The 24,705-nt window shown below is 52.0% G+C and overlaps 1 protein-coding gene across 3 annotated transcripts in view; it reads right to left on the bottom strand.

Annotated features, from left to right (window-relative positions):
- The window catches only part of EDA (ectodysplasin A), a 63,115-nt gene extending 47,014 nt beyond the window's left edge, over positions 1 to 16,101 (bottom strand). For all 3 annotated transcript variants that reach the window (XM_056491500.1, XM_056491501.1, XM_056491502.1), the window contains exon 1: positions 15,740 to 16,101. In XM_056491500.1, coding sequence (XP_056347475.1) covers positions 15,740 to 16,018 — 279 coding nt within the window. In that variant the 5' untranslated portion in view covers positions 16,019 to 16,101. The remainder of the gene's footprint in view (positions 1 to 15,739) is intronic.
- Between the last annotated feature and the right edge of the window lie 8,604 nt (positions 16,102 to 24,705).

The raw sequence follows: 24,705 nt of genomic DNA, 5'->3' as shown, positions 1-24,705 counted from the left end.
GGGCTGGACAAGGCAAATCCTGAACCCCTGGTGCCCCCCATTCCTCCCTGGGATACACAAGGAGAGTTCCCACATCTGCTCCCACCCCTCCAAACCCCAGTATAGGGGCACCCCAATCCCTGGGCACCCCTGGAAAGCCACCAGGCACCACATTCCCTGCTCTGCTCCCTCCAGCTTGGCAGGTCCCACATATCCATGCTCCTCTACACAGCCCAAAATTTGCTTTGTTAAGGGTTTTGGGTTGAGGGTTTTTTGTTTTTTTTTTAATACTATGTTTAAAGTTGTATATTGTTCCAAAGTTTCCTTGTTTCATGTCATTGTTTGTTACTGTGTTTGAAAGTTGGCACATATTTGTTCAATTAAAGATTTATTTGCACTATTTGTTGAATAAAGATTATTCTTGCTAAAAGCTAAATAAAGTTTCATAAAAACTCACACGTCCCATAAACAAAATACAATGTCCTTTCCAAAAAAGCGTTGCACAAAACATTTCAAAATCACTCAATTCATTAGACAATAAATCCACACACAAAATAACCAGGCCTTGCCAGAATACATCATAAAATCTCATTACAACACTTTCAGGCCGGGGCTTCAAAGCAGGAACACAAAGGCTCCACCAACCCCTCAGCCTTGAAAAATCTCTGGTGGCGTGGCCAGAGCGAGTCCTGGCACCTCCCAAAAGCTTTGGCAGCTCCAGCAGCACCCATGGGTGCCAAACCCCTGCCCATGGCTGCTCTGGGTGGCTCCTGGCTGTTGTGGTCAGAGTGGGGATCCCCCACAGCAGATGGAGAGCAGGGCTTCCCAAATCAGCAGCAGGAGTTTCCAAAGCCATGGATCCATCCAGTCACCAGCCTGGGGATGGGGACAGTGGTGAGGTGAGAAATAAATCCTTGAAGTCTGAGCTGAGGTTTGGGGCAGAAAGTGATGTTATAACATATTTAGGGAATCCCAGCATGGAAAACTCAGAAATGTTCCAAAGGAAAATGGCAGCCCCTGTGGTTTGGTTGGAGCCAGCACTGACCGTGGCAAAGGTACCAAGTCTTTGTCACCCCAAGGACACCTCAGCCTGGCACAGAAAAGGACAGTGGCACTGCCACTGCAACCTGCCCATCACCAAAATCAGCATCATGGAATGTCCTGAGCTGGAAGGGACACACAGGACCACCAGTCCTGCTCCTGGCCCTGCACACACTCCCCAGCAATCCCACCTGTGCATCCCTGGTGTCCAAACCCTCCCGGAGCTCTGGCAGCCTCGGGGCTGTGCCCATGCCCTGGGAGCCTGGGCAGTGCCAAAACACTCTCTGGGAAAGAACCTTTTCCTCAAATCCAGCCTAAAGCAGTTTCAGGTAAACTTTCTCTGCCCCCACAACAAAGCTGTGCCATCACACACAATCCTGAGCAGTCCCAGTCCCAGGGCACAGAAACACCCAGCAGTGAAAAACTGGCATTTTCACTTACAGCTCCACAACACCCTGACTAATCCCACAACCAGAATCTGAAGCTGGAGAGGGTCTGGGGTTTGTTTCCCTGGGTTTAAGGGCTCCCAGGGAGCGATGGCCACGCACCAGCTGCGCTCCCTCCGGCACAAATCCCAAACTCCACGGATGCACTTACCCACTCCCCTCTGAGCAACAGCTGGCCATGTGGATCTGGTTAGTTGGGAGCAGCTACTCCACAGCAGCACTGCAAGAAGCCCTCTGTGCCCAGGAGCCCTCAGCAAGTCCCAAAGGACAGGGACCATGGAGCGTGCAAGGTGATGGCAGCGCCCAGGCCAGCCTGGCTGGGTGTGACAGAGCCTGGGAACTCTGGAATAACTCTTGGAAGAACCTGCTGAGAGAGGGATGAGCCTGTGGAATCGCTTTCCAAGAAAAATGGAAGCAGAGCTGGCTCTGCTGCCTGAACAGTGCAGGGGAAATGGAGGAAAGCAGCAGAAAAGGGGGTGGAAGGAGATGATCATTAAGACCCCTTTTGACCCAAACCATTCCATGATTCCACAATAACAGAGCACAGCACAGATGCCCCATCTCCCAAAAGCCCAGAACACATTTTCCACCTGGAAAAGCTCCTTGACTTCATTACAATCAGCTGCTAAAGCTCAGCCACAGGAGGAGGGACAAAAGCAGCCAAAGGACAAAGACCCTTGAAATGGGTTTTGGTGAGAAGATCCGAGGTACACAAAGGTTCAGAGGGTTAAAACTCTGCTTTTTCCTGCCTTCTCAAGCACATAATCACTTGCTTTAGTTGCTAGAGACGCCTCCCTCCCAGTTCTTGGGGAATATATTGTCTCAGCAGGCAGAGGGGGATGAACTCATCGTGGTTTCCCAATCCTGACCAGGGGCTCTGCGAGCTACTGGCAATACATATAATAAGTTATTATGCAAATAAAAACTGGACCCGGCCAAGGGAAATATGCTGGCTCTTCAAGTCCCATCTGCATCCCAGCAAGGATCTCAATGAACTTTAAAATCCTTATTGTCACCACAATGGGCAATATTATATTCTAGTTTGGATCTGTTCCTTCGGAGCATTAGCTCTCATTTGGAGATATTTTTAGATTTTCCTATCCCACTCCTCATTATGAAACACTGAGCTGCAGATTGATTTATTTCTTAAAAGCAAGTTGCTGTTTTCCCAATAACAGATTTAACAAATTTGTTCCACCTGTTCAGCTATGCTTCCAATGTCTTTTTTGTGGTTTCATTGAAGTTTTTTTTAATCCAAACCTCAAAGCCTCTAAACTCAGCATTAAAAGACAAGCTCAGCATCATCACTACCACTCACAATTCAAATGCTGCTCCAAATTACTGCAAGCTTTCATTTGTAAGTCGATACAGACACCAAGATTATGGAGCTTAATGGCTGTGGGCACAAACACACACTCTTCCAAGGGCATTCTCCTACTGGAAATCCTGCCTTGTGGAGCAGGGACTCGCTGCCTCATCCCCTCCATCCTCCTCCCTCACCCCAGCTGACCCCAGCCCCCAATGGCAAACAGAGCTACTGAGACAGAAATTAAATCATCCTCTATATGAAATAATCCTATATTCACCAGACACCCTCCAGGCCAGTGTTTTCCATCATTTTATGGAAGAAGCTGTGGTTGCCCCAACTCTGGAAAGGTCCAACGCCAGGCTGGAGCAATCTGGGATAGTGGAAGGTGTTCCTGCCCACGGGAAAGGGGTGGTCCCATCTTGACCCCACTGCTTCTAAGAACAGTTCATTTGCTTGAACAACATCTTTTTGTGCAGCCTTAATTCACAACTGACCATGTGAAAGGTCTCAAAAGAATAATTTTTAGCTTTCCCAAATCATTCCTCAGCAAACATTTTAGGAGCAGCATTTCAGGGCAGCAGAATTTCCTGGTGGGTGATGGGAGTGCACAGGTGTGCACAAGAGCTGGCCAAAAATTCTGCTTCATTTATGTGCAAATGGTTCTGCTGTGGAGATTTCAGAGAGAAAGCAGAAAACAAGGATGAAATAATCCAAGTTCTTCCAACCTGAGCATGTCAGCACTGAGCAATGGGAAAAGTCATGGAATTACTGAGGTTGGAAAAGCCCTCTGAGATTGGAGTCCAAGCATTCTCCCAGCACTGCCAAGGCCACCACTGACCATGTCCCCAAGTGCCACCTCCAGCTGCAGGGATGGGGACTCCTCTGCAGGGCTGGGTGACCCAACAAAGCCCAACCCTGCTGATCCTCTGCAGATGCTTCACTGGCACCTCCTGAGCAGCCTGACAGGTTCCTCTTCCCCATGGACACAAACTCAGGCAGATGTGGCTGGAAAAACCCACTCAGCCCAGCTCAGTGAGCAATCCCTGATCTCCGAAACGAGCGGCACGATCCTCTGGATGCAAAGATAAATGGAGTGACTCCTCATCCTCCTGCAGCTCCCAGTCAGCAGAGCTCCCTAAATCACTCACCCTGTGGGGGGAAGCCCTGGCCACACCAAGCCCAGCTGAACCAGCTGACCCAAAATCCACCACAACAGAAGCTGCCGGGGCCACGGGACCAACAGGGCATCACAGAGAGCGTGGCCAATCTCCTCCATCTCTCAACCGCCATAAATCCTCCCCACAGAAGTTCAACATCTTCAAACCCAGAGAAGTGGCCTTAAAAAACAACAAAAAAAAAAAAAAAACCCAACAAACCCCAAACATCCAAGGCATTGCCCTGGGTTTTGTTCCATCTCAGGCGCCCGTCAGGCTGACACGTCCCGGGGGCCAAAAGGGACACGGGGACATCCAGCCCATCCTCCTGCTCTCAGAGCTCTCCCCAGAGCACAACTCCCTCCACAACCAACCTCTTCACCAGCAGCAACATTTCAGCCAGGTCCCTTTCGGGGTAAGACCAAAAATCCAGGGAAGGCGGATTTGTGGAGCAGCAATTCCAGCTCTGTTCTGGGGATATTTCATGGGAAGATGTCAGCTCCTCACATTTAATGCTGACACTGTCATTTGCCCTTCAGGGAGAAGAAAGGCATGTAAGCAACACAAACCAAACTGAAATTTCCCCATTGCAAAGCGTTCCTGCCAGGAATCACAATCCCAGTGTCATGTTTCTTATGCCCTTCCTTCCACAATAGCCCTCGAAGGCCACACTTCCAAAGTTTTATTGCTCAGAATTCCTCATGCCAGAGTTCACAGAGCATCCTGGACACCCTCTGGACCAGTTTCAGGCCAGTGCCTTTTTATATCAGAGTGAAATCAAAGGGAGCAGCTGGATCAGGACCAACGCTACAACTTTATTCCTGATTTATTGTGTCCCTCTGTTTCTCACAAATGCAGTTTTGCTTCATTCCCCAAACACACACAACAACCAGGACAGAGGGACTGGGGGATGACCACGTGACACAACACCCTGACAGAAACACTTACTCTTGTTTAATTCCCATTAATTACCACTTAATAATACTTCAGACCAGTCCAGCCCCAGCACAAGGGGAAGCCCAACTGGGGTGAGGGCTGAGATGATTTTTGGGGGTCTCAGAAGGGCTCAATTTTTACTGCCCAACACAAATCTTTTTTTCCTTTAGTTGTTTCTAACCCACCTCTTCACCAGCCTCTAAAAGCCTCATAGAAGTTAAAAGTTAAAACCCTTCCAATCCCAGTGTTTTTAAAACTCTGATTCAGGCACTATCTCACCACTCTTGGCCTCGCTCCAATTAACCCCTAAATGCCAAGCAGTCAAACAAAAAGCAAAAATCATTTGTTATCTCCAAGCTGCATCTGCTGACAAACCCTGCAGTGGGGCTTTTGTTGCTATTGTTCTCCAGGTTTGGGCTTTTTGAGCACCTCATGATAAGAAAATTGTTGGGTAAATATGTCAGGAGCCCTTCCCTGTCAGCCGTCATCGCCTCGGGGTGTGATTGCTGTTCACAGACATCAAAATTTTTTGCTATTTGCCAGATTTCAGAAAGCAAACTTGGATCCCCTAGGAGATACCTGGCGCTGCTCGTGTGCACCAGCAGCAGGAATTTTTAACTCCTTCAGTGCCTGACCCAGCTTGAAGCCATATGGGATCTTCACAGGGATCCAGCTGAAGGGTGGCTGCCCCAAACACCCCATGAAGCCTCATTAGCAGAATTATCATTTATAAATTGGGGTTTCAGCATCTTCAGAGAAAGGAAAAAAAGAGTTTTGAGTCAGAAGGACCCAACAGAGAAGCTCATGGTCAGCGAGTGGGGAGGACACAAGTCCAGGGGTCCCTGGGGGTCTTCTCCTGAGCCCACAGGCACAAGACCAAGCTCAGAAAGCCATTTTTAGGAACAAGTTCTTCAATCTTCCAGCCAAAATCCCCCTTATCCAACCAGAGGAGAAGAACTTGAGTTATTCTCAGCTTAATGTGACCCTCAGCCCTCGTGTGAGGTGCTGCTGTCTGGAGTGGGGCGAGGACGGAGGGGAGGGATGAGAGAGAACCCCAGGATCCACATCACTTCCCAACAGCCCAGCTATTCCAGAAAGCAGGAGAAAAGCTGCCCTGCAGGGTAGGGAGGAAAGAGTTGACAGCTCTTTGCTGCACCCAGCGTCATCCTCCTTGGCACATCCAGGCTGTTGCTGGAAACGCGGCCAGACGCGGGATGGGAGCTGAGCCTGCAGGAGCAGCGCCTGGGATTTAACACTTGAAAACCTCAGCTCCCCAGAGCTCCTCCTGCAGCTCCATCCCAGCCAGGACAAGGGCATGGCACACCTGGAACCGTCCCATGGCACACCTGGAACCGTCCCGTGGCACACCTGGAACCGTCCCGTGGCACACCTGGAATTTTCCCATGGCACACCTGGAATTTTCCCATGGCACACCTGGAACTGTCCCATGGCACACCTGGAATTTTCCCATGGCACACCTGGAATTTTCCCATGGCACACCTGGAACTGTCCCGTGGCACACCTGGAACCGTCCCGTGGCACACCTGGAATTTTCCCGTGGCACACCTGGAACCGTCCCGTGGCACACCTGGAACCATCCCGTGGCACACCTGGAATTTTCCCGTGGCACACCTGGAACCGTCCTGTGGCACACCTGGAACCGTCCCATGGCACACCTGGAATTTTCCCGTGGCACACCTGGAACCGTCCCGTGGCACACCTGGAACCGTCCCGTGGCACACCTGGAACCGTCCCGTGGCACACCTGGAACCGTCCCGTGGCACACCTGGAACCGTCCCGTGGCACACCTGGAACCGTCCCGTGGCACACCTGGAATTTTCCCGTGGCACACCTGGAACCGTCCCGTGGCACACCTGGAACCGTCCCGTGGCACACCTGGAACTGTCCCGTGGCACACCTGGAACCGTCCCGTGGCACACCTGGAACCGTCCCGTGGCACACCTGGAATTTTCCCGTGGCACACCTGGAACTGTCCCATGGCACACCTGGAACTTTCCCATGGCACACCTGGAACTGTCCCATGGCACACCTGGAACTGTCCCATGGCACACCTGGAACTGTCCCATGGCACACCTGGAATTTTCCCATGGCACACCTGGAATTTTCCCATGCCACACCTGGAACTGTCCCATGGCACACCTGGAACTGTCCCATGGCACACCTGGAATTTTCCCATGCCACACCTGGAACTGTCCCATGGCACACCTGGAACTGTCCCATGGCACACCTGGAATTTTCCCATGGCACACCTGGAATTTTCCCATGCCACACCTGGAACTGTCCCATGGCACACCTGGAATTTTCCCATGGCACACCTGGAATTTTCCCATGCCACACCTGGAACTGTCCCGTGGCACACCTGGAACTGTCCCAGCCCTGCAGCCACTCAGGGCAGTGTGAAGGAGTGCTCAGCACCTGTGTTTGGAGTTAAATCCTGCTTTTATCAGGAATGTGCTGGCTGCCACATCCCTGCAAGTGGCACTGAGATTCTCCTGCCCCTCTGCTGCTGAGCCCAAAATAAGAACCAGCCCCTGGGGACGTGGGGGAGATGCTCTGGAGTGCTGGATTCCATCCAAGGGATCCAGGGTTACTCCAGACAGCATTCCTGCAGGTGCTGAGCATGGAGGCTCTCCCAGCTCCTAAGCAAAATCCACACTGCCAGCAAAAAGTTGAGTTTTTCCCTTGGTTTCAGCATCTCACCAGACACAGAGGCCAAGCTCAGCTGAGCCAAGATTAGTGCTCAGCTCAGCTGAAGCCTTCAGACTTTTCCTGCACACATTTCCTTTCCAGAGAATGAAGAACAGACTGGACTGGGTGGGAAGGGACCTTAAAGCCCATCCCATTCCACCCCCTGCCATGGCCAGGGACACCTTCCACTATCCCAGGTTGCTCCAAGCCCATCCTACCTGGTCTTGGACACTTCCAGGGATGGAACAGCCACAGAATCTGTGCCAGGGACTCACCAGGAAGAATTCCTTCCTAATATCCAGTCTAAATTAACCTTCTTAGTTTAAACCCATCACCCTTTGTCCCTTCACCATCAAGTCCTGCACAGCCCAGGAATCTCTGCAGGAGCCATTCTCTGAGCAAAAACAACTCTTATCAACAACAGGAGAAAACTTCAAGCTGGCAATAAAGATATTGCTCAAAAGAAGATTAAATATTCCTTTAAAATGGATACATACCAGCTTTAAACTTTGCCTTCCTGCCCCAGTAAAAAAAAACAATCAAAAAACTCTGTTTGACCTTAGAAATCTGCCAGAATTTATTCAGAGGCATGTGGAGGTAATTCCTGATGGGCTTCCCTCACCTTTGGATGGCATCTCCCCCTTCCCAGCAAGAGTTAACAGCCCAGACAGACAGAGCAAGCACCAACAAGCCCATCCACAGCCCCAAGGCAGCCAACTACTCATTGAGTTCATTATCACTCAAATATACAAACAGCTGCAGTAGAAAACCCAATTCTTTTCTTCATCCTGCTCTCCAAATGCACCCCATCAGCTGCACATCCAGCAATTCCTTGCCTGATCCCATTTTTCTGCCATAGGTTATGTTTTATGGGAAAGCATGAGAATTCAAGTTTTCCAGGCAGAGCCTTTCTGCAGCCCCAGGAACAGCAGCAACTGCAGTAAAAAATTAAAATAAACCCCTCATTTTTGAGTCTGAACTGTTCCATCCTCTTGGGTTGGCAACAGTTCCAGCTGCCAGCTTTAAATGCCTTATCCTATTTTCCTATCCCATGGGAAAATTAGAATAAAATGCTGGTTAAGGGAACCAGTACTCAGCAACTTGTTTGCAAAGTTGAAGGAAATAATTGCTCTGAAATGATTTCCTGGATTAATTTCACTGAGCCTGGCACGTGGGGAAGGCTGGAAGGATCACAAAGGTCTGTTTAGGCCATTAGTGCCTGCCCCACATCCCTGGCCCCACACTTCCCTGGGAAACCTGGGGAAAGCTGTATCAGAAAATACAAGGAAGAATTCAAATATTTAGTTATTTTTAGAAAATATAAATATTATTATCAAATCAGAATGAGATTCAAATATTTGTATTTAATTTTTTTATTTTTTTTTCTGGCCAGGGCACTCTGATATTCTCAACTCTCTGGGAAGGAATGCCAGTTAAAACAACTAATGGAAAAGGGAGAAGAGAAAACTGGGAAGCTGTGCCTGACCCATCCCTGGAAGTGTCCAAGACCAAGCTGGAGCAATTTGGGATAGTGAAAGGAGTCCCTGCCATGGCAGGGAATGGAATGGGATGAGCTTTAAGGTCCTTTCCCAGCCAAACCACGCTGGGATTCTGGGATTAAGCAGCACAATGGGGTCTGTCCCACACAGCATCTCCCCAGCCCTCCCACCTGCAGATAATTTACAACACACAGCCTGTACCTGCTCCCAGGTGGATCTGACTTCCAGCCCAGCTCAGGAACACCTTCCCTGCCTGCCCCCTCTGTCTGTGCCTCAGGAGAGGCTGAGAGGTGACAGGAATTGCAAAGAGGGATTAAAGGACAAAGGCAGCACTCAGGGACAGCACCCCGCTGGCCTGGCAGGGATTTAACCCTGTTGTCACACAGGGATGGGATTTGAGATGGGATTTAACCCCTGGGGCACCAGCACTGCCCAGGAGGGGTCTGAGCTCCCAGGGGCAGCTCTGGCAGGAGGGAACTCTTCCCCAGTCCTCCCTCCTGGGAGGGTCCAGCAGCTCCCAGCCATCGTGGCCACTGTGCTGTCACACAGTGAGCACAGCCCTGGGCAGCACAAACAACCCTGCCCTGCCCAGCACGGGGACACAACAGCCACTGCCAGGGAGCCAGGGAGCCAGCAGCTGCCACCAGGGCACAGCCATGGCACACACACCCCCCATGGACAGGGATCCTCACAAAACAGAACACACACCCTCCCCATGGACAGGGATCCTCACAAAACAGAACACACACCCTCCCCAGGGACAGGGATCCTCACAAAACAGAACACACACCCTCCCCATGGACAGGGATCCTCACAAAACAGAACACACACCCCCCCCATGGACAGGGATCCTCACAAAACAGAACACACACCCTCCCCATGGACAGGGATCCTCACAAAACAGAACACACACCCTCCCCATGGACAGGGATCCTCACAAAACAGAACACACACCCTCCCCATGGACAGGGATCCTCACAAAACAGAACACACACCCTCCCCATGGACAGGAATCCTCACAAAACAGAACACACACCCCCCCCATGGACAAGGATCCTCACAAAACAGAACAGAGACCCTCCCCATGGAATACAGACCATCCCCATGGACATGGGTTCTCAAACCATGGAACTCAGACCCTTCCCATGGACATAGACCTGCACACCAGGACATGGATCCTCACACCATGGAACAAAGACCCTCCACATGGACATGGATCCTCATTCCATGGACCACAGACCATCCCCATAGACATAAACCCTCACACCATGGAACACAGACCCTCCCCATGCACATGGATCCTCACTCCATGGAACACAGACCCTCCACATGGACATAAACCCACACATGATGGACAGGGACCCTCACACCATGGACCACAGACCCTCCCCACGCACATGGATCCTCACTCCATGGAACACAGACCATCCTCATAGACCACAGACCCTCACACAGGGACACAAACCCTCACCACACAATGTCACCTCGTGTCACTCAAAGCCCTCAGCTGCAAACACAACTCAACCCTGCTCCATGCACTGAACCCCAGTCCTGATGGGATCCCTACAACTCTGCAGATCCAGGGATTTTTCTGCAAAAAATCCCCAAGGAGTGCATCCCAGCTGCATCCCTGCAGGAGGATGCTGGCAATTCCATCTGGGAGGTGTCACAGGGCTGGCACCCCATCAATGGGGTCCGGCATCATTAGGACTTTGCACTTACAACAGCGTTTCACTTGGGCTTAGGGAAAGAGCTCGTTTCCATCCACACCCATCTGGGAGTGATTATCCCTGCTGTAGTAGCATCCAGGCCCGACTGGCATCAGCACCATTAGCACACAAACCCAGAGTTTAACGAGGGAGCACTTACCACTGCAACCGCCCCATAAAGGCACTTAACCACGGTGAAACTGCAGCCAAATCTCCCACTTAACCACGGTGAAACTGCAGCCAAATCTCCCCACTTAACCACGGTAAAAAAATCACATCCAACCTCCCTGTGATTCCACAATGGGTCCTGACAGATTACACCTCTTGCAGGGAGTTTACTCAGTGCTTCACATCCCCCAAACTCCTCACAGACCCTACCTTCTGCAGCCAGACACCTCTAAAAATAACACCCTCCCCAAGTGTTGAAAGATATTAAAATATAAAGCCATTAACATATAATAAGACTGGAATGAGAGCTCCGCATGCTCTGAAGCTCTCAGGGTTTGGCTTCCAGTCAAGAAAAATATATTAGATTAGTCTGAGAGCAAAATTAGGCTGGTGTGCAGTTTAATTAGCATTACAAGACACTACATGTGTATGGGAGAGCAGGGAAGATTTATGTTATTATGTGGTAAGAAAAATAATGTTAAAAGGTTAAAATAATATGGGGCTGATACAGCACTATTTACTCTGGGGTTAAGAGGAAGATAACTTTAGAATGCCACTGAATTTGTTAAAAACTCAAGTTGAAGGATTTGCCAGAGAACTCATCGAAAAATTGTGGAAAAACCCTGAAATTTGGTCATGGGTCAGTCAAACACTTAATCTGGCAACAATATTCTCCATCAAGGAACGCAGTAAATGCTGATAAAACATCCTGGTCCTCACACAAAGTCACAGCTTTTCTCCTTTATGAAATGAGCAGAAAATAGAAATGAAACCCCAGCTCAGCTGTGGAAAAGGCACCCTTGCAGCACCATAAATCTGGGAATAAGGACTTTGGGAAGGTCCTGGTTGAGCTGAAGGTGTCCCTGCCTGTGGGAGAGAGATTGGACTTGATGGCCACCCCAAACCCTTCTGTGATTTCCCAGGAGCAGCTGGGCTGTTCCCACACAGCCAGAGGTTTCTCCTCACAGCAGGAATTCACCCCACAGGACATGCAGGGATGCACCTCCAGCCCTGTATTTAATTCCCCAAAGGATGCAACACATCCTGCAGCCACTGCCACGCTCCTGCCACTCTGCAGCATCTCAGCAGGAGGAGTTCTGGACTCAGGCCAGATTTTGTATGGAATATCCATAGGCACAGCAGCAGGAATATGAGATTTGAGTTGTGAATGAAGGTAACCAGAGCCTGACATTTGCCACAGAGCTCTGTGGGCTCCCTTTATTACCCTCTGAGAGCTTCTTCCAGCCACAGCCAGCACCACAAATTTGCATTTGAGGGAAAACCCACAGTGGGGGCACATCTTCCCTCTGCACTTTCCCCAGCCTGGGATCAGAGCTGTGAAATCCCAACACACAGGCCCTGAGCAGGGATTTTCTGAGCCCAGAGAATCTGTGCTGAGGCTGCTGAAGCATTTCCAGCAGGAGCTCTGCCCAAAGCTTTCAGCACGCTGGGCAGGTTTCAGCTGGGATGGGGATGAAGATGCATGGATGAGCTACAGGTATGCTCAGGGGGGAGAAGCCTCTGGAGCAGCTCTGACACCTTTAGAGCCTTTGTGCCAATCACACCAAGAGCTGCCTCTCACTCCAGAGCCAGAAATGACCAAAAAAGGGGAAAATAACAAATTTCACACTGGTAAGGGAAAGAAAGGAAGAAATTCCTCTCTTTGAGGGTGGTGAGGCCATGGCACAGGGTGTCCCTGGATCCCTGGAAGTGTCCAAGGCCAGGCTGGACAGAGCTTGGAGCACCTGCAGTAGTGGAAGGTGTCCCTGCCCATGGCACTGAATGAGCTTCAAGGTCCAGTCCAGCCCAAACTATTCCATGATTCTATCAAAGCAATGCCAAGGCCAGGAATGCCAATGTGGGCACTGCTCCAAAGTGGGAACATCCCTTGTTGGAAAGGTGAGAAGTGAAGACTGAGATCAGACACCTTGGCACCCGGAAGGTGAAATGCCAGGAAGCAAACTGCTGCTCAGCACATTTTTTTTTGATGACTCAGCACCTCCCCTCCCTCCCCCCACCAGCTGCAAGCATCTCCACAATCAGTTTGACAAAACTGATGCCATTTGATCCCTATTGCCAGGCTTTGGAAGCTTTTATCCCCATCTTGGGACATTCTCAGGGCACACATTTCATCCAGCATCAGACTAAAAACGAGTTTTGGCAGAAAAGTGGCATGACACGGATTTGGTTGGAGAAAAAGGCACAGCTCAAATATTGTGAGCATGATATTTTGACAGCAAAATACGATTTAATTTAGGCACAAAATCCTCTAAAGGGGCACACTGCCCTGATGTGGATTTCAGCAAGCAGAGCCCACCTGGCAGAACCCCCCCTCCCATTGCACAGCACACCCATCCAGAGGGATTATTTGGATTTTATACCACCAGCCAAGGCTCCAGTGCTCCCCAAACCCTCCCTCACACCTCGGAGCCACTGAAGAGTCAATGAATTAAAGCAGCTCTAACAAACTCATCTCGCAGCCAGCGTGGTGATGCAACACCCGGCGGGTTCTGGGACAAAGATGTGCAACTACAATGCCTCAACCTCTGCCATGAAAATCTGCCCTTCTATCCCAAATGAGTTACATATTTGGATACCCTGTGAGATAGAGAAGCAGGGTGTTATCGAGCTGCCAAATCTCTCTCCTGTCATGAGGTCATTTCTGGCATGCAGCCAGGTAAGGTTTTAGCCAAAATCTCGGCGCTGACCATCACTCCCCATCCTTCCCCCTGCACTCCTCTTCCTCCTGCCTCAGGTCAGGACGCGGGGGAAATAAAATAATTTAAAAATAAATAAATAAGGGTCAGAAAGGGGAGTATCTTTTGGGTTTAAATGGATTTGTACAATCACAAGACACGCAGCACTCGGCCTCTTCACTGAGGACACCTCAGCAGCCGAAGATCTGGGGGCTCACAGCACTGTGGTCCCCCTGAAATGAGCCTGGACTCTGACCATGGTCCTCAGGAGAGCAATGTCATTGATCACATCTCCTTAATTAATTATTTAGTCATTCCAGCCTAATTTATGCAAGCATCACACATATGGGATCACACTTTCGGTTTACCAGCAGCACAGTTTGGAAGAGCTGCCGGGAACCCCATATGTACCCCAAAGCTGGACAACAACTTTCTAAATAAAGCTGTTTGCAAACCCCTCATTTCGCTGCTTTAATCGCTGAAGGGATGCACTCACAGCATCCCAGCACACCCAAAGTGCTTGTTTTAAGCTGCACATCGACTCAAGGAGGAAAAATCAGTGACAAACGGGTGAGCAGCACCACGACAAATCCCATTAATCTCGCGTTGTCACCGTTCCCAAGCGGAGCAGCTCGGGACACTCAGCCTTCCTTCCTCACGTCCCCACTACCAGCAACCCTTCTCTCCAACCCAACCGCTTCAGTGTGCCCCAAAGAATATTTCATCTCGAGCCTGACAGGCCAGATGGAGAATAAAGAAATAAATAATTAGCGTTACCTTATCTGGAGTCCGTCAGCTGCAGCGAGCGACGCTCGGAGCTCCGTCCGCATCCAGAGACAAATTATCTAACGCTGTAATTTATGAATGCCTCAAGTATTTGCCCTGGTATTTCATTATACGCTCGCTGGAAAGAAGAGCTCGAAAGACTAAACAGATCCAGCAGGATAACACGACAGGCACTCCAGCCGCGCGCTATTCCAGGGCAACCCAGGAATCCCAGCACGACATCAAACCGCTCTGTGTTGACACTGCTGGAGGGGAGAGCGCAGAGCGGTGACCCGGGAGGGCTCGGCTTCCCTCCGGCTCAACGCTGGGCTCGCATTTCTGACGGGAAGCAGCGGGATCCAGGCAGCGGAGGAAGCGCAAGCCCGGCTTTCCCGGGGGCAGCCGAGGCCGGCGCGGCGGAACGGCTCCCGCTGCCAAGTGGCAGGAAGAGTTCCAAACTCGCCGCTTTATCAAAGCTATTTCTGTCCTTCTCCCCCCCACACACTGATAAGCAGCACTGAGGGCCGCCGGGGTGCCGAGGCAGGGCTTGGCATCTCCCCCGAAACCCCGCTGCGACTCCGCGGCAAAGCCGCCCGGCACCTCGGGGGAGCGGGCCATCCGCTCGGGAGGCTCGGAGGGGAGGAAACTCCTTCCTCCAGCTTATCCTGCTCGCAGCGAAATTTCGTGCCTGGAAAATATGAGCTAAGTTTGCGAGCGGAGGCCCCAGCTCCGCTCCGGCTCTCCCACAAGCTCTCGGGACAGGCGACCCCCGCCAGGGGCTGGGGACAGCGGCGGGGACAACCCTGCTGCCCACCTGTCCCGCACGGGCTGAGGAGCTGCTGCGGGGGGCACAGCGAGGCATCACCCAAAGGATGATGCACCTGGGCTGGGGGAGAAGTGGAATCACGAAGGCAGCGCAGGAGGAGGGAGGGGAGCGAGGGGAGGCCGTGCGGGACCGGGACCGGGACCGAGCCGTGCGGGGCTCCCCGGCAGCAGCACCCCGCTCCCGGGGGGACCCCGCAAGGGCCGGGGCAGAGCCGCTGCTCCCAGCCAAGGCTGTGCTGTCGGGACACACGGCGGGTCTGTCGCGACACGGAGACGGCGAGCAGCAGGTGGAACACAGGCGGCCCCGCAGCCCGTCACCCCCAGCCCAGACGAGCTCCCCCCGCACTTCATCCCCGCACCGCGAGTTCGGGGCTTTCCCCCCTCTTCCCAGCAAACTCCCGGAGGGGCCGTTCCGGGGCGCGGCACCGAGCGCGGGGATGGAGCGGGGACGGCCCCGAGCGGCGCGGAGCCCCCGCGGAGCCCCCGCCCCCGGCCGGACCCACCTGCTGGCGCCGCTCCGCGCCCTCGGCCGCGCGCTGCGGGCGGCCCCCGCCCGGCGCTCCGGGCGCCGCCGCCGTCCCGTCCCGGCGCGGCGGGGCCGCGGGCTGCGGGCCGCGGTCGCGGCGGAGCTCGGAGCGCAGCTCCAGGTAACAGCCCAGCGTCAGGACGTGCAGCGCCAGCGACAGCGCGAAGAAACCGAGGAAGAGCCGCCAGCTGCCGCCGCCGCCGCCGCAGGCGCAGCCGCGGGGAGCCGGCGCCGCCGCCCTGCGCTCCGCGCCCATGGTGCGCTCGGGCGGAGCGGCGCGGAGCGGCCCCAGCGCTGCTGCTCCCGGGGCGCGCCGGGCACCGCGGGCTGCGCGGCCGGGCCGCCAGCGCCCCGCCAGGGGGCGGGGCCCAGCCCGGGGGGCGGGGCCGCGCCGCTGAGGGGCGGGGCCGGGCGGGGAGGGGCGGGGCTCGGCCGCGACAGCGCCGCCTCAGCGTCCGCCGGGGGCGGGGCCTGGCGGGGAGGGGCGGGGCCTGGGCGGCGGCGGGTGATGGGCGGGGATATGCAAATTAATGGGCGGGGGGTCAGAAGGGTTAGAGCCGCGCCCTGTTAAGGGCCCGATCCCCATCCCGATCCCGATCCCGATCCCTGTCCCTCTCCCTGTCCCGGTCCCTGTCCCGATACGGGCAGATGCAGTGATGTGTGGGGCCGCGCCCAGTGCGGTACAGGAGGGCCCAGTCCCGGTCGATATCCCCATCCCTATCCCAATCCCGGTATTAATGGTCCCAGCCCTGGTCCCTGTCCCAGTCCCTGTCCCTGTCTCCGCACAGGCAGGCGCGGTGAAAGGGCCCAGTCCTGCTTCCCATCCCAGTCCCAGTCCCGACTGACACCCCCATCCCTACCCTAGTCCCAGTATGGATAGTCCCAGTCCCAGTCCTGATCCCTGTCCCGGTGCAGGCAGGCACGGTGTTGCATGGGGCCATGCCCAGTTCGGTGCAGGAGACCCCAGTCCTGCTTCCCGTCCCAGTCCCAGTCCCACTCGGCAGCCCCATCCCGGTCCCAATCCCGGTATGGATGTTCCCGCTCCCGGTGTCCCAGTCCCGCCAGTCACTGTCCCCGCAGCCCGTGGAGGATTCCTGGGAGCAGCCACCAAATGCCACCGATCCCCGGGCGTGGGCAGCGTTGTCACCGCCCTGCCGGGGACACGGGGTGCCCGGGGGGTGTGAGTGTTTTGGGGGAGCTGTCGCTGCCTTCTCCGGCTTTTTAAAGGCTGATTGTCACTGCTGGGAACTGATGGAAGCTGGAAAACAGCCTGGGAAAGGGTGAACCAGGGAGAGGGAGCCATGGAATCGAATCACACCTGGTTTGGTTTGGAAGGACCTTAAAGCTCACTGAAAGGAGCTGGCAAAGCCTTTGCTGGTTCTATTCCCAATCAGGGGGTTTAATTGGTAACAAGAGGGATAATGAGATTAATAAGGTGCTGTGATGCTCACAGGCTGCCAGAAAAAGTGAACTGAGAAATTAGAAATGTTCTGAACAAACTCGAGAGGTGGCCTGTAGAGAACAGGATGTGATTTAGAAAATTGAAAGGAAAACAGGGATTAAATAGTGGCAGCAGAGGTGGTGGCACTGCAGAGGAGGATTCCAGCTGGGTTTGGGGGATCACAAAAAGCAGAGCAGGTCAGCAGTGCTGGGAGATGTCAGAGCCATCCCAGATCTGCAGAAGGGCCAGAACCAAGGGTCCATCCCTGGATGATCCTGCTGAGAATCCTGGGTGGGCTCCCAGAGCTGGGTGGTCCCGAGCCAGGTCTGTGCTCCCAGACCTTGGGGGAGGCTGAGTTTCCCACGAGGCTGTCCCTTCCAGGAGAAACCCCAGCAAGTCCTGGAACACATAGTCTGAGAATTTGTGGGGTCTTCATCCCATAGATCACAGCCATAAAGAATCCCATGGTGGCCTTGTCCTGCCTTTGGGGAGGGGCACAACCTTTTCCAGCCCTTCCTGGCCTTGTTTTCCTGCAGTAGAGTTTTTTTCCTATATGTCCTGTGTCATAGACATGAAATTCCATGAGAGTCTCTGTTTTCATTTAAGAAAGAAATGTTTCCCTAATATTTGGGAAGAGCAAAACTGGAAGCATCAAGCGCTGCCAACCCCAACAATTGAGGAGCAAAAAGCAAATAAACACAAATAAACCCTCTGTTCAAAACTCTGCAATTATTTTAGGAACATTTATAATTATTTGAGTGCTTAGTGTTGTTACTGGTTCTCATAGAATCACAGAATATCCTGAGTTGGAAGGATCATCAAGACCAACTCCTGCACTACCAAAATCCTGTTTTTCAAGATGAAAATCCCAACCCCAATCCTACATGCACCTACTCACACCTGCAGCAGCCTCATCCCATTTTCCACAGTCGTTTAGGTTACTTTGAAGGAGAATTTTAGAGTCAGGCCAGCCTGGGGCTGGGTCAGGGGCAAGATGTGAGCTCTCTATTCCTGCCTAGATCTCATCAGGGATTTAGGCCAAATCCTCAGACTGAGGGATTTCTGCCTCCCAGAGCTGACCAGCATCCCACTAATTAAAAAAGAATCCCATGTGATGATGGAATTAAAACATAACTAATAAGTGGGATCCTCATACCTGGACCAGTCAAGCCCCACAGCCCATGGCTGCAGTTTCCCCAGGATTTTATTTTAACTCCTCTTGTTCTGAGCATTCCCTCCCCTTCCTCTGCCACCCCTAAAAAACTTCATTACATGGATGAAGAACCTCACAGGTTTAAGTTGTTTTTTGTGCTCCAAGGTCCTGGTCCAGGAGAAGAAGGGGCCAGAGGGTGGGGAAGGTGCAGAAGGGACAGGGATCCCTGATGCTCTGGAAAATAAAGAGCAGGAGGACAGATGACATGTCTGGAATGACTTTTTCTCTTGCTTCCCAAACTCTCTGGGTTTTTTCCAGCACCGCCTTCCCATCTCAGCAGGATTTAACCACAGGTGGGAGGAAGCTGCTGCAGCTTAGGAGAACTCCCTTCCCTTTGGAGTGGGGACAGCTCTGCCCAGCACAGAGCACTCTGTGGCAGGTCTGAGTGCCCCTCTCCATGTGAATTCCACACATCAGGGAACCTTTGAGCCATGTAAAGCAGCTTTGAGCCCATTTCCCATTTACATTTTGGCAGCAGCTGCAATTCCTGCAGCGGCTGCAGAGTCGAGTTTAACATGTGTGACCTAAAAGCTTTGGAATTCCTGACTTTTCTTTTGAGGAAAGCCATCCCTTGCTCTCTCAGTGATGTTCTCAACAACATGAGCACAATAAAGTCTCCTAAAACCTGAAATCCTGGCACTCCAACAGCACATCCACGGGCGTTTACAAGCCCTTAGGAAGGAGAATCCTGATTTTATGGAGCCTCCATCCAGCACTGCAATCTCAATTCCTCTTCCTCAGTGACATCTAAGATGTTCCACAAAATTTTCTTTGCCTAAGGCTGTTTTTTCAGTAACTGTGAGCTCTGCCCATGCAGGAAAGGTAATTATTTGTGTCCAGCTGCTCCCATAGGGGCAGGGATTCAGCAATTTGTTCATCTTAGAAGAGCAAGATGTACTGAGGAATTACATCCATGGTTTTTTTCCTAATTCTGCCAATCCTTCCAAGATTTTCCCTGTCAGGACATCGTGGTGTCTGATCATTCATCTCCTCCTCTTATCTCACTCCATGAATTCTCAAATTAAGTTGCTCAGAGAAGCTGTGGCTGCCCCATCCCTGGAAGTGTCCAAGGCCAGGATGGATGGAGCTTGGAGCAACCTGGGCTAGTGGAAGGTGGGATGAACTTTTTATAACAAGGAAAAAACCCAGCTGTACTGACTCTTGCTGGGCTTATTTTCACATTTCCCCCTGCACTGCTGACTTTTAAGGACCAGCAGCACACTGACACCTCATTTTCCTGCATGGGTCAGGCTTTGCTCTGTTTTGGAGGAAGATGAGGCCTGGCAGCCCTGTGATTCCATCCCAGAGCACGAGGGAGGAGGTTTGGCCAAGGAAGCCAAGCTCAGCCTAAACACAACTTCTTGCAGGGGGGGTGAGGAAGATGCTGCTCTTGGTTCTGTTGTATGTTTATTTATATGTTATTTGGTGATAATGAGAACCAAATGCTCGGGATCTATTCAGTTCTTAAACTTTTATAGACTCATTGTCTCGATTTTCGACTGTGCAGCCGTCTCCGAGCCCCTGGCTCCCCCGGCATGGTGGCAGTGCCGTCGGTCACCAGGCTCAGCTGTGCTCTTACTCATCCTGGCTGGAACAATGATATTCCACACCACTTTATTCAACCTCCCCAGTGCCTCCTGGCCCCCTCATCCCGACCCTTTGGCTCCCACATCCCGGGTCAGGGCTGGAGCTGGCCAAGGCATTGTCCTGGGGGTGCCACTTCTGGGCTGTGCTGGTGCCAGGGAAAGAGGATACGATCTGTGCCTGGAGGAGCAGACGTGATACATGAAAGATGCTCTGCCAGGGAGCCCACAGCCTGCTCTGCCCCTTGGATCACTCACCAAAAGGCAGGGGAAAGGAGGAGAGGGGAAGGAGGGAGCTGCACCCTAATGCTGAGCCCCACAGGGAGGGGATTCCTCTCCCTGCCCCTTGGGGTTTTTTTTTCTCTCCAATTTCTCCAGCCTTCCTGGTGCCATGGTCTTGTTGGGTCCTAAGTTGGGCTCAATGATCTCAACTTTATTCTGTGCTTTTCCAGGAGCACAGCTCTGGATTTGGGGCTACTTGGGGAAAAGGTGCCACCCCACAAATCCACACCCTGTCCAGGTGGGATCCCACCAAGCAGAGCCCTCCCCACCTAAACCACGACTGCTGTCACAGCACAAGGGTTTGCAGCAGCTTTGCCACACCCTGAGAGCCCCTTCCAGTGCCTAAAGGGGCTCCAGGAGAAATGGAGAGGAACAAGGACACAGGGAATGGCTTCCCACTGCCAGAAGTAAATGGGATTAACACCAGATTGTGGGCATAGGAAACTGGAACCTTAGTGTCACCATTTGTGTCTTCTCCAGGCAGGGGGAATTCTGACAGGAGAGCTCCTGGAAATACCCTGCCCCAGGCTTGTGGCTCATGTGCCCATTTCAGCCTCTTTGGATTTTGTTTCTCTCTCCTTAGGGATGTAAATTCTGCAGATAATGATTTGAGCCTAAAGATGCAATTTTTGCCTTAAGAGAGATGAATACAAAGTGCCCCAAATCCTTTGCAGATGGAGCAGGGCCTCAGTTCCAATCCCAGTTTAGAATCCCAGGATGATTTGGGTGGGAAGGGACCTTAAAACTTACCCCATCCCATGGGCAGGGACACCTTCCACCAGTCCAGGTTGTTCCAAACCCCATCCAACCTGGCCTTGGACACTGCCAGGGACCCAGGGACAGCCACAGCTTCTCTGGGCACCCTGTGCCAGGGAAGAATTTCTTCCCAAAATTTGATCTAACTCTGCCCTCTGTCAGGTTGAAGCCATTCCCCCTTTTCCCATCACTCCAGGCCCTTTTCCAAAGCTCAGCTCTGGCCTGAACTCAAACTTTCAAGTATTTCGTGTAAGGCAGGGCGAGCCCAGCATTAAGAACTGGAGCCCTGGCTTTAAAAAGGGTAAATCCTAGGAATTCATATCAAAGCAGGAACACTCATAAGGAGAACATATGGAAGTGTCTTTTTCTGCTCACAGTGATTGGAAACTGCAAGCCCAGGCCCTGATCCAGCTACAGGACCCCACATCCAGGGCTTAGTTTCCAGGTGACCCGGGATTTCAGCGATTTCCAGCCTTGGGATTGTTAATGTGAGATGACAGCAATAACCAGGCAAGGAAAACCCCACGTGTTTGTTCTTCCCAGCGTGCCAGCACTTGTGGATTTAAGTGAGGAGAAAGATCACAAGGCTCAGACAGAATATCCTCCAGAACACAGCCCTAAAGCAGCAATTTCCTCTGCAGAGCCCATGTGAGATCAAGGCAGGATAAAGCACTCCATGTGAGCCTGGCTGAGGGGATTTGGGAAGGGGCAGGAGCCATTTGTTGGGGATGGAATAGTGAAGATTAAATTGGGTGTTACAGAGGGACCTTTCCACTCCAGCTCCGAGTACCATTTGCCTTCACCTCTATGAGAAGACTCCTGGCTTTGGGAATGCAGCATTCCTAAGCTAAACCTGCTGATAGGAACATGTGCATTTCATCTCAGAATGAATAAAAAAAAACGATTGAAAAATAGCAAACCCTGTAATTTTGGTGAGGAATCGTTCCCGTGCGATTGGAGGCAACGCTCTGTCGGATGGAAGGGCTGATTCCCCTGGATCAATGGATGGAAACATCTGCTTTGTCTCACCGAGATCTGAAGAGGTAAGAGCTGACAGTTCTTTGTGGGAATCTCTGCTATCTCATTGTATATCTAAATTACATTAATTGATGTCCAACATTGATGTTTCGGGTAATTCTCGTCGATCTCACAACCTTCTGTTTCAAATTCACAGTCTTCCACCACTCAAACTATTATTATTTTTACCAGTCCCAAGGGTGTGCTGGAGTCTCTTTGGTACAAATTAGAAAGGCTTTTATGAAAAACTCACAGTTTGTGGAGCAGAGGTTCCTTTGGCTCCCTGACCCCGAGGAAGTGACAGCTCCCACCGGAGCCTGGCCCCCAGCAGGGGTTTTAGCACCGCTCGGGAGCTGACGTGGGGTGAGCAACAGCAGCAATTGCCCCCAAGAGGGACAAAAAAAAGCCAAATGTTGACAAGTTTATGAGTGCAAACATGTCAGGGGATCTCCTGGCAGCGAGGCTTTGCTCCAAGCCTGTGCTGGGTTTTACCTGGGGCTGGCTGTTCACCTGGGCTGGGCTCCAAGCTGTGGGAGAAGGGTTTGGGGGAGGCAGAACCCATTCTGAAAGGAACAGGAGTGAGGTAGAAATGACCCAGAGACCCCAATCCAAGTAATTCTATCAAAACAAAACCCAAACTCAACAAGTTTTGGAGAAACAGTCAAGCAACACAGCTGAGGGAGGGAAGAGGGTAGTAGGAAGATGCTGAGACTGGAAGAAGAGTCACAGAATCCCAGGATTTCCTGAGCTGGAAGGGACCCACAGGATCATCCAGACCAAGCCCTGGCCCTGCACAGACACCCCAACAATCCCACCTTGTTCCTGGGAGGGTTTCCAAACACTCCTGGAGCTCTGGCAGCCTTGGGGCTGTACCCATTCCCTGGGGAGCCCTTTCAGTGCCCAGAACTCTCTGGGGGAAAAACCTTTCCCCAAAATCCAACCTGAGCCTGCCCTGACAGCTCCAGCTGTTCTTTGGGTCCTGTTCCTGGCCACAGAGAGCAGAGCCCTTGGAAAGGTGAGAGTTTGAGTGAGAAGGGTGAGCAGGAAACCAGAGGGAGGTGGAGGCACCAAACCCAATCCTCCCCAGCTCTTTCCCATCAAGGGCTTCTCTTCACTGCAATTAAAGTTGAATTAATAAAGACAAGGATTTTTCAGTGGGGAAAACACATCAGTGAAACCTTGATCTTCCTCAGGTACCAAAGCAGATGCAAGGCCATGATCCAAAGGAGAAACCAGGAAAAGCAGGACAAGGGAGAAAGAAATCACCCAGTAAAACCCATCTGGCTCACAGCATCCATGGAAATCCATATAGACCCACCTTCCCCAGCCCCTCCAGGCTCTGCTGGGGCAAAGGGGGCTGGAATGAAAAATTAATTGTAAGCTGTTACTTAACACAGATTTTGAGACAAAAAGAAGAGAACAAAGGAGTCCTTCAGGCAAAAAATGTGGAAAATGATGATCATTAATAACATCAACTCCTCACTCCAGGATTTTCATCAGTTGGCTGAGGTGGCATCACATTGTCAAGTCACAAAAGCCATAAACACACCCAAAAAAACCTGATTGATCCCAGAAAAATAAATGCTGAACTCACCAACATCAGGAGCTCCAGCTGGAATGCATCCAGAATGTCCAGACTTGGAAAGGCCTAAAATCATCCTGGGGTTTCCAGGTAGGTGGAAAACACCCTGAATCTGCATTTCTGAGAACAGGAATCCTCTCTTCAGAGTTCTTAATGCCTCACAGTCAAGTGTTGGTGTGAAAAACAAGCATGTTTTAGAACCCTGTTTCTTGATTTCCATGAATCCCAAGTTCTCCTATGCTCAGGGAGGATGGAGAAGCTGCAGGAGCTCTGAAATGGTTCAGAAATACCCATTTGAAAATGATTTTTTTCCTTCCTGATAACCCAGAAAGCAGGAGCTGGTGTGCCATCTATTAAACTATAAATAAAGACATAAAAGAGGAATTCCTAATCCACATGCAGAAGGGCTGAGGTTCAAAACCCAGACCCCACCCAGGATTTCAGCATCTGGAGAGTCCAATCTCACACCTCAGAACATTCCCAGGCCTGGACTTTGATTTGGGGCTGCAAAAAGCCCTTTGTGTTTTTTTTCTGGGGGGTGCAGCATTTTCCAGGCTCTTTCCAGCAGAATTCTTTCCATGCTGCCCATCACAGTTTTTATGGAGTCACGAGGCAAATTTACAGCTGAGAAACTTCTCCCTGGCCCCATGCAGCCTCCCAGCTTTGATGTGCACAGCCCTATAGCCATGAAAATTCACATCCACTTAACTCAAACCCCTGCTAATCAAATCCTGGGGAATCAGCACGTTCCTGGGTGGATTTGCAGCTGCTGCAGCAGTTTGGGCACCACGTGGCCACCAAAAAAACTCTTCCCTGGGAGCTCAGGAGTGGCACCACAGCTCCACAGGCAGCCAGGAGGTTGGTGGGAATGAGAGGTGGCACCAGGATTGCCAGGACACATCCTACCAGCAGCAATCCCAAAGGAAAAAAAAACCAACCAAACACTCTCCTGAAAAGGGTGATGCTGCATCCCAGCACTGCTCACCAGCCTAGACACTTTCAGGACCCTTTTGTGCAGTTCCTAAAGCCCAGAGCTCTCAAACTGGGGCAGTTTAGGGCACACCCAGGA

The sequence above is a fragment of the Oenanthe melanoleuca genome, chromosome 4A, assembly GCF_029582105.1.
Source record: "Oenanthe melanoleuca isolate GR-GAL-2019-014 chromosome 4A, OMel1.0, whole genome shotgun sequence".
In the NCBI taxonomy this organism is placed as follows: Eukaryota; Metazoa; Chordata; class Aves; order Passeriformes; family Muscicapidae; genus Oenanthe; species Oenanthe melanoleuca.
Note: the sequence above shows the minus strand (reverse complement) of the source record. Positions and strands in the feature narration are given on the sequence as shown.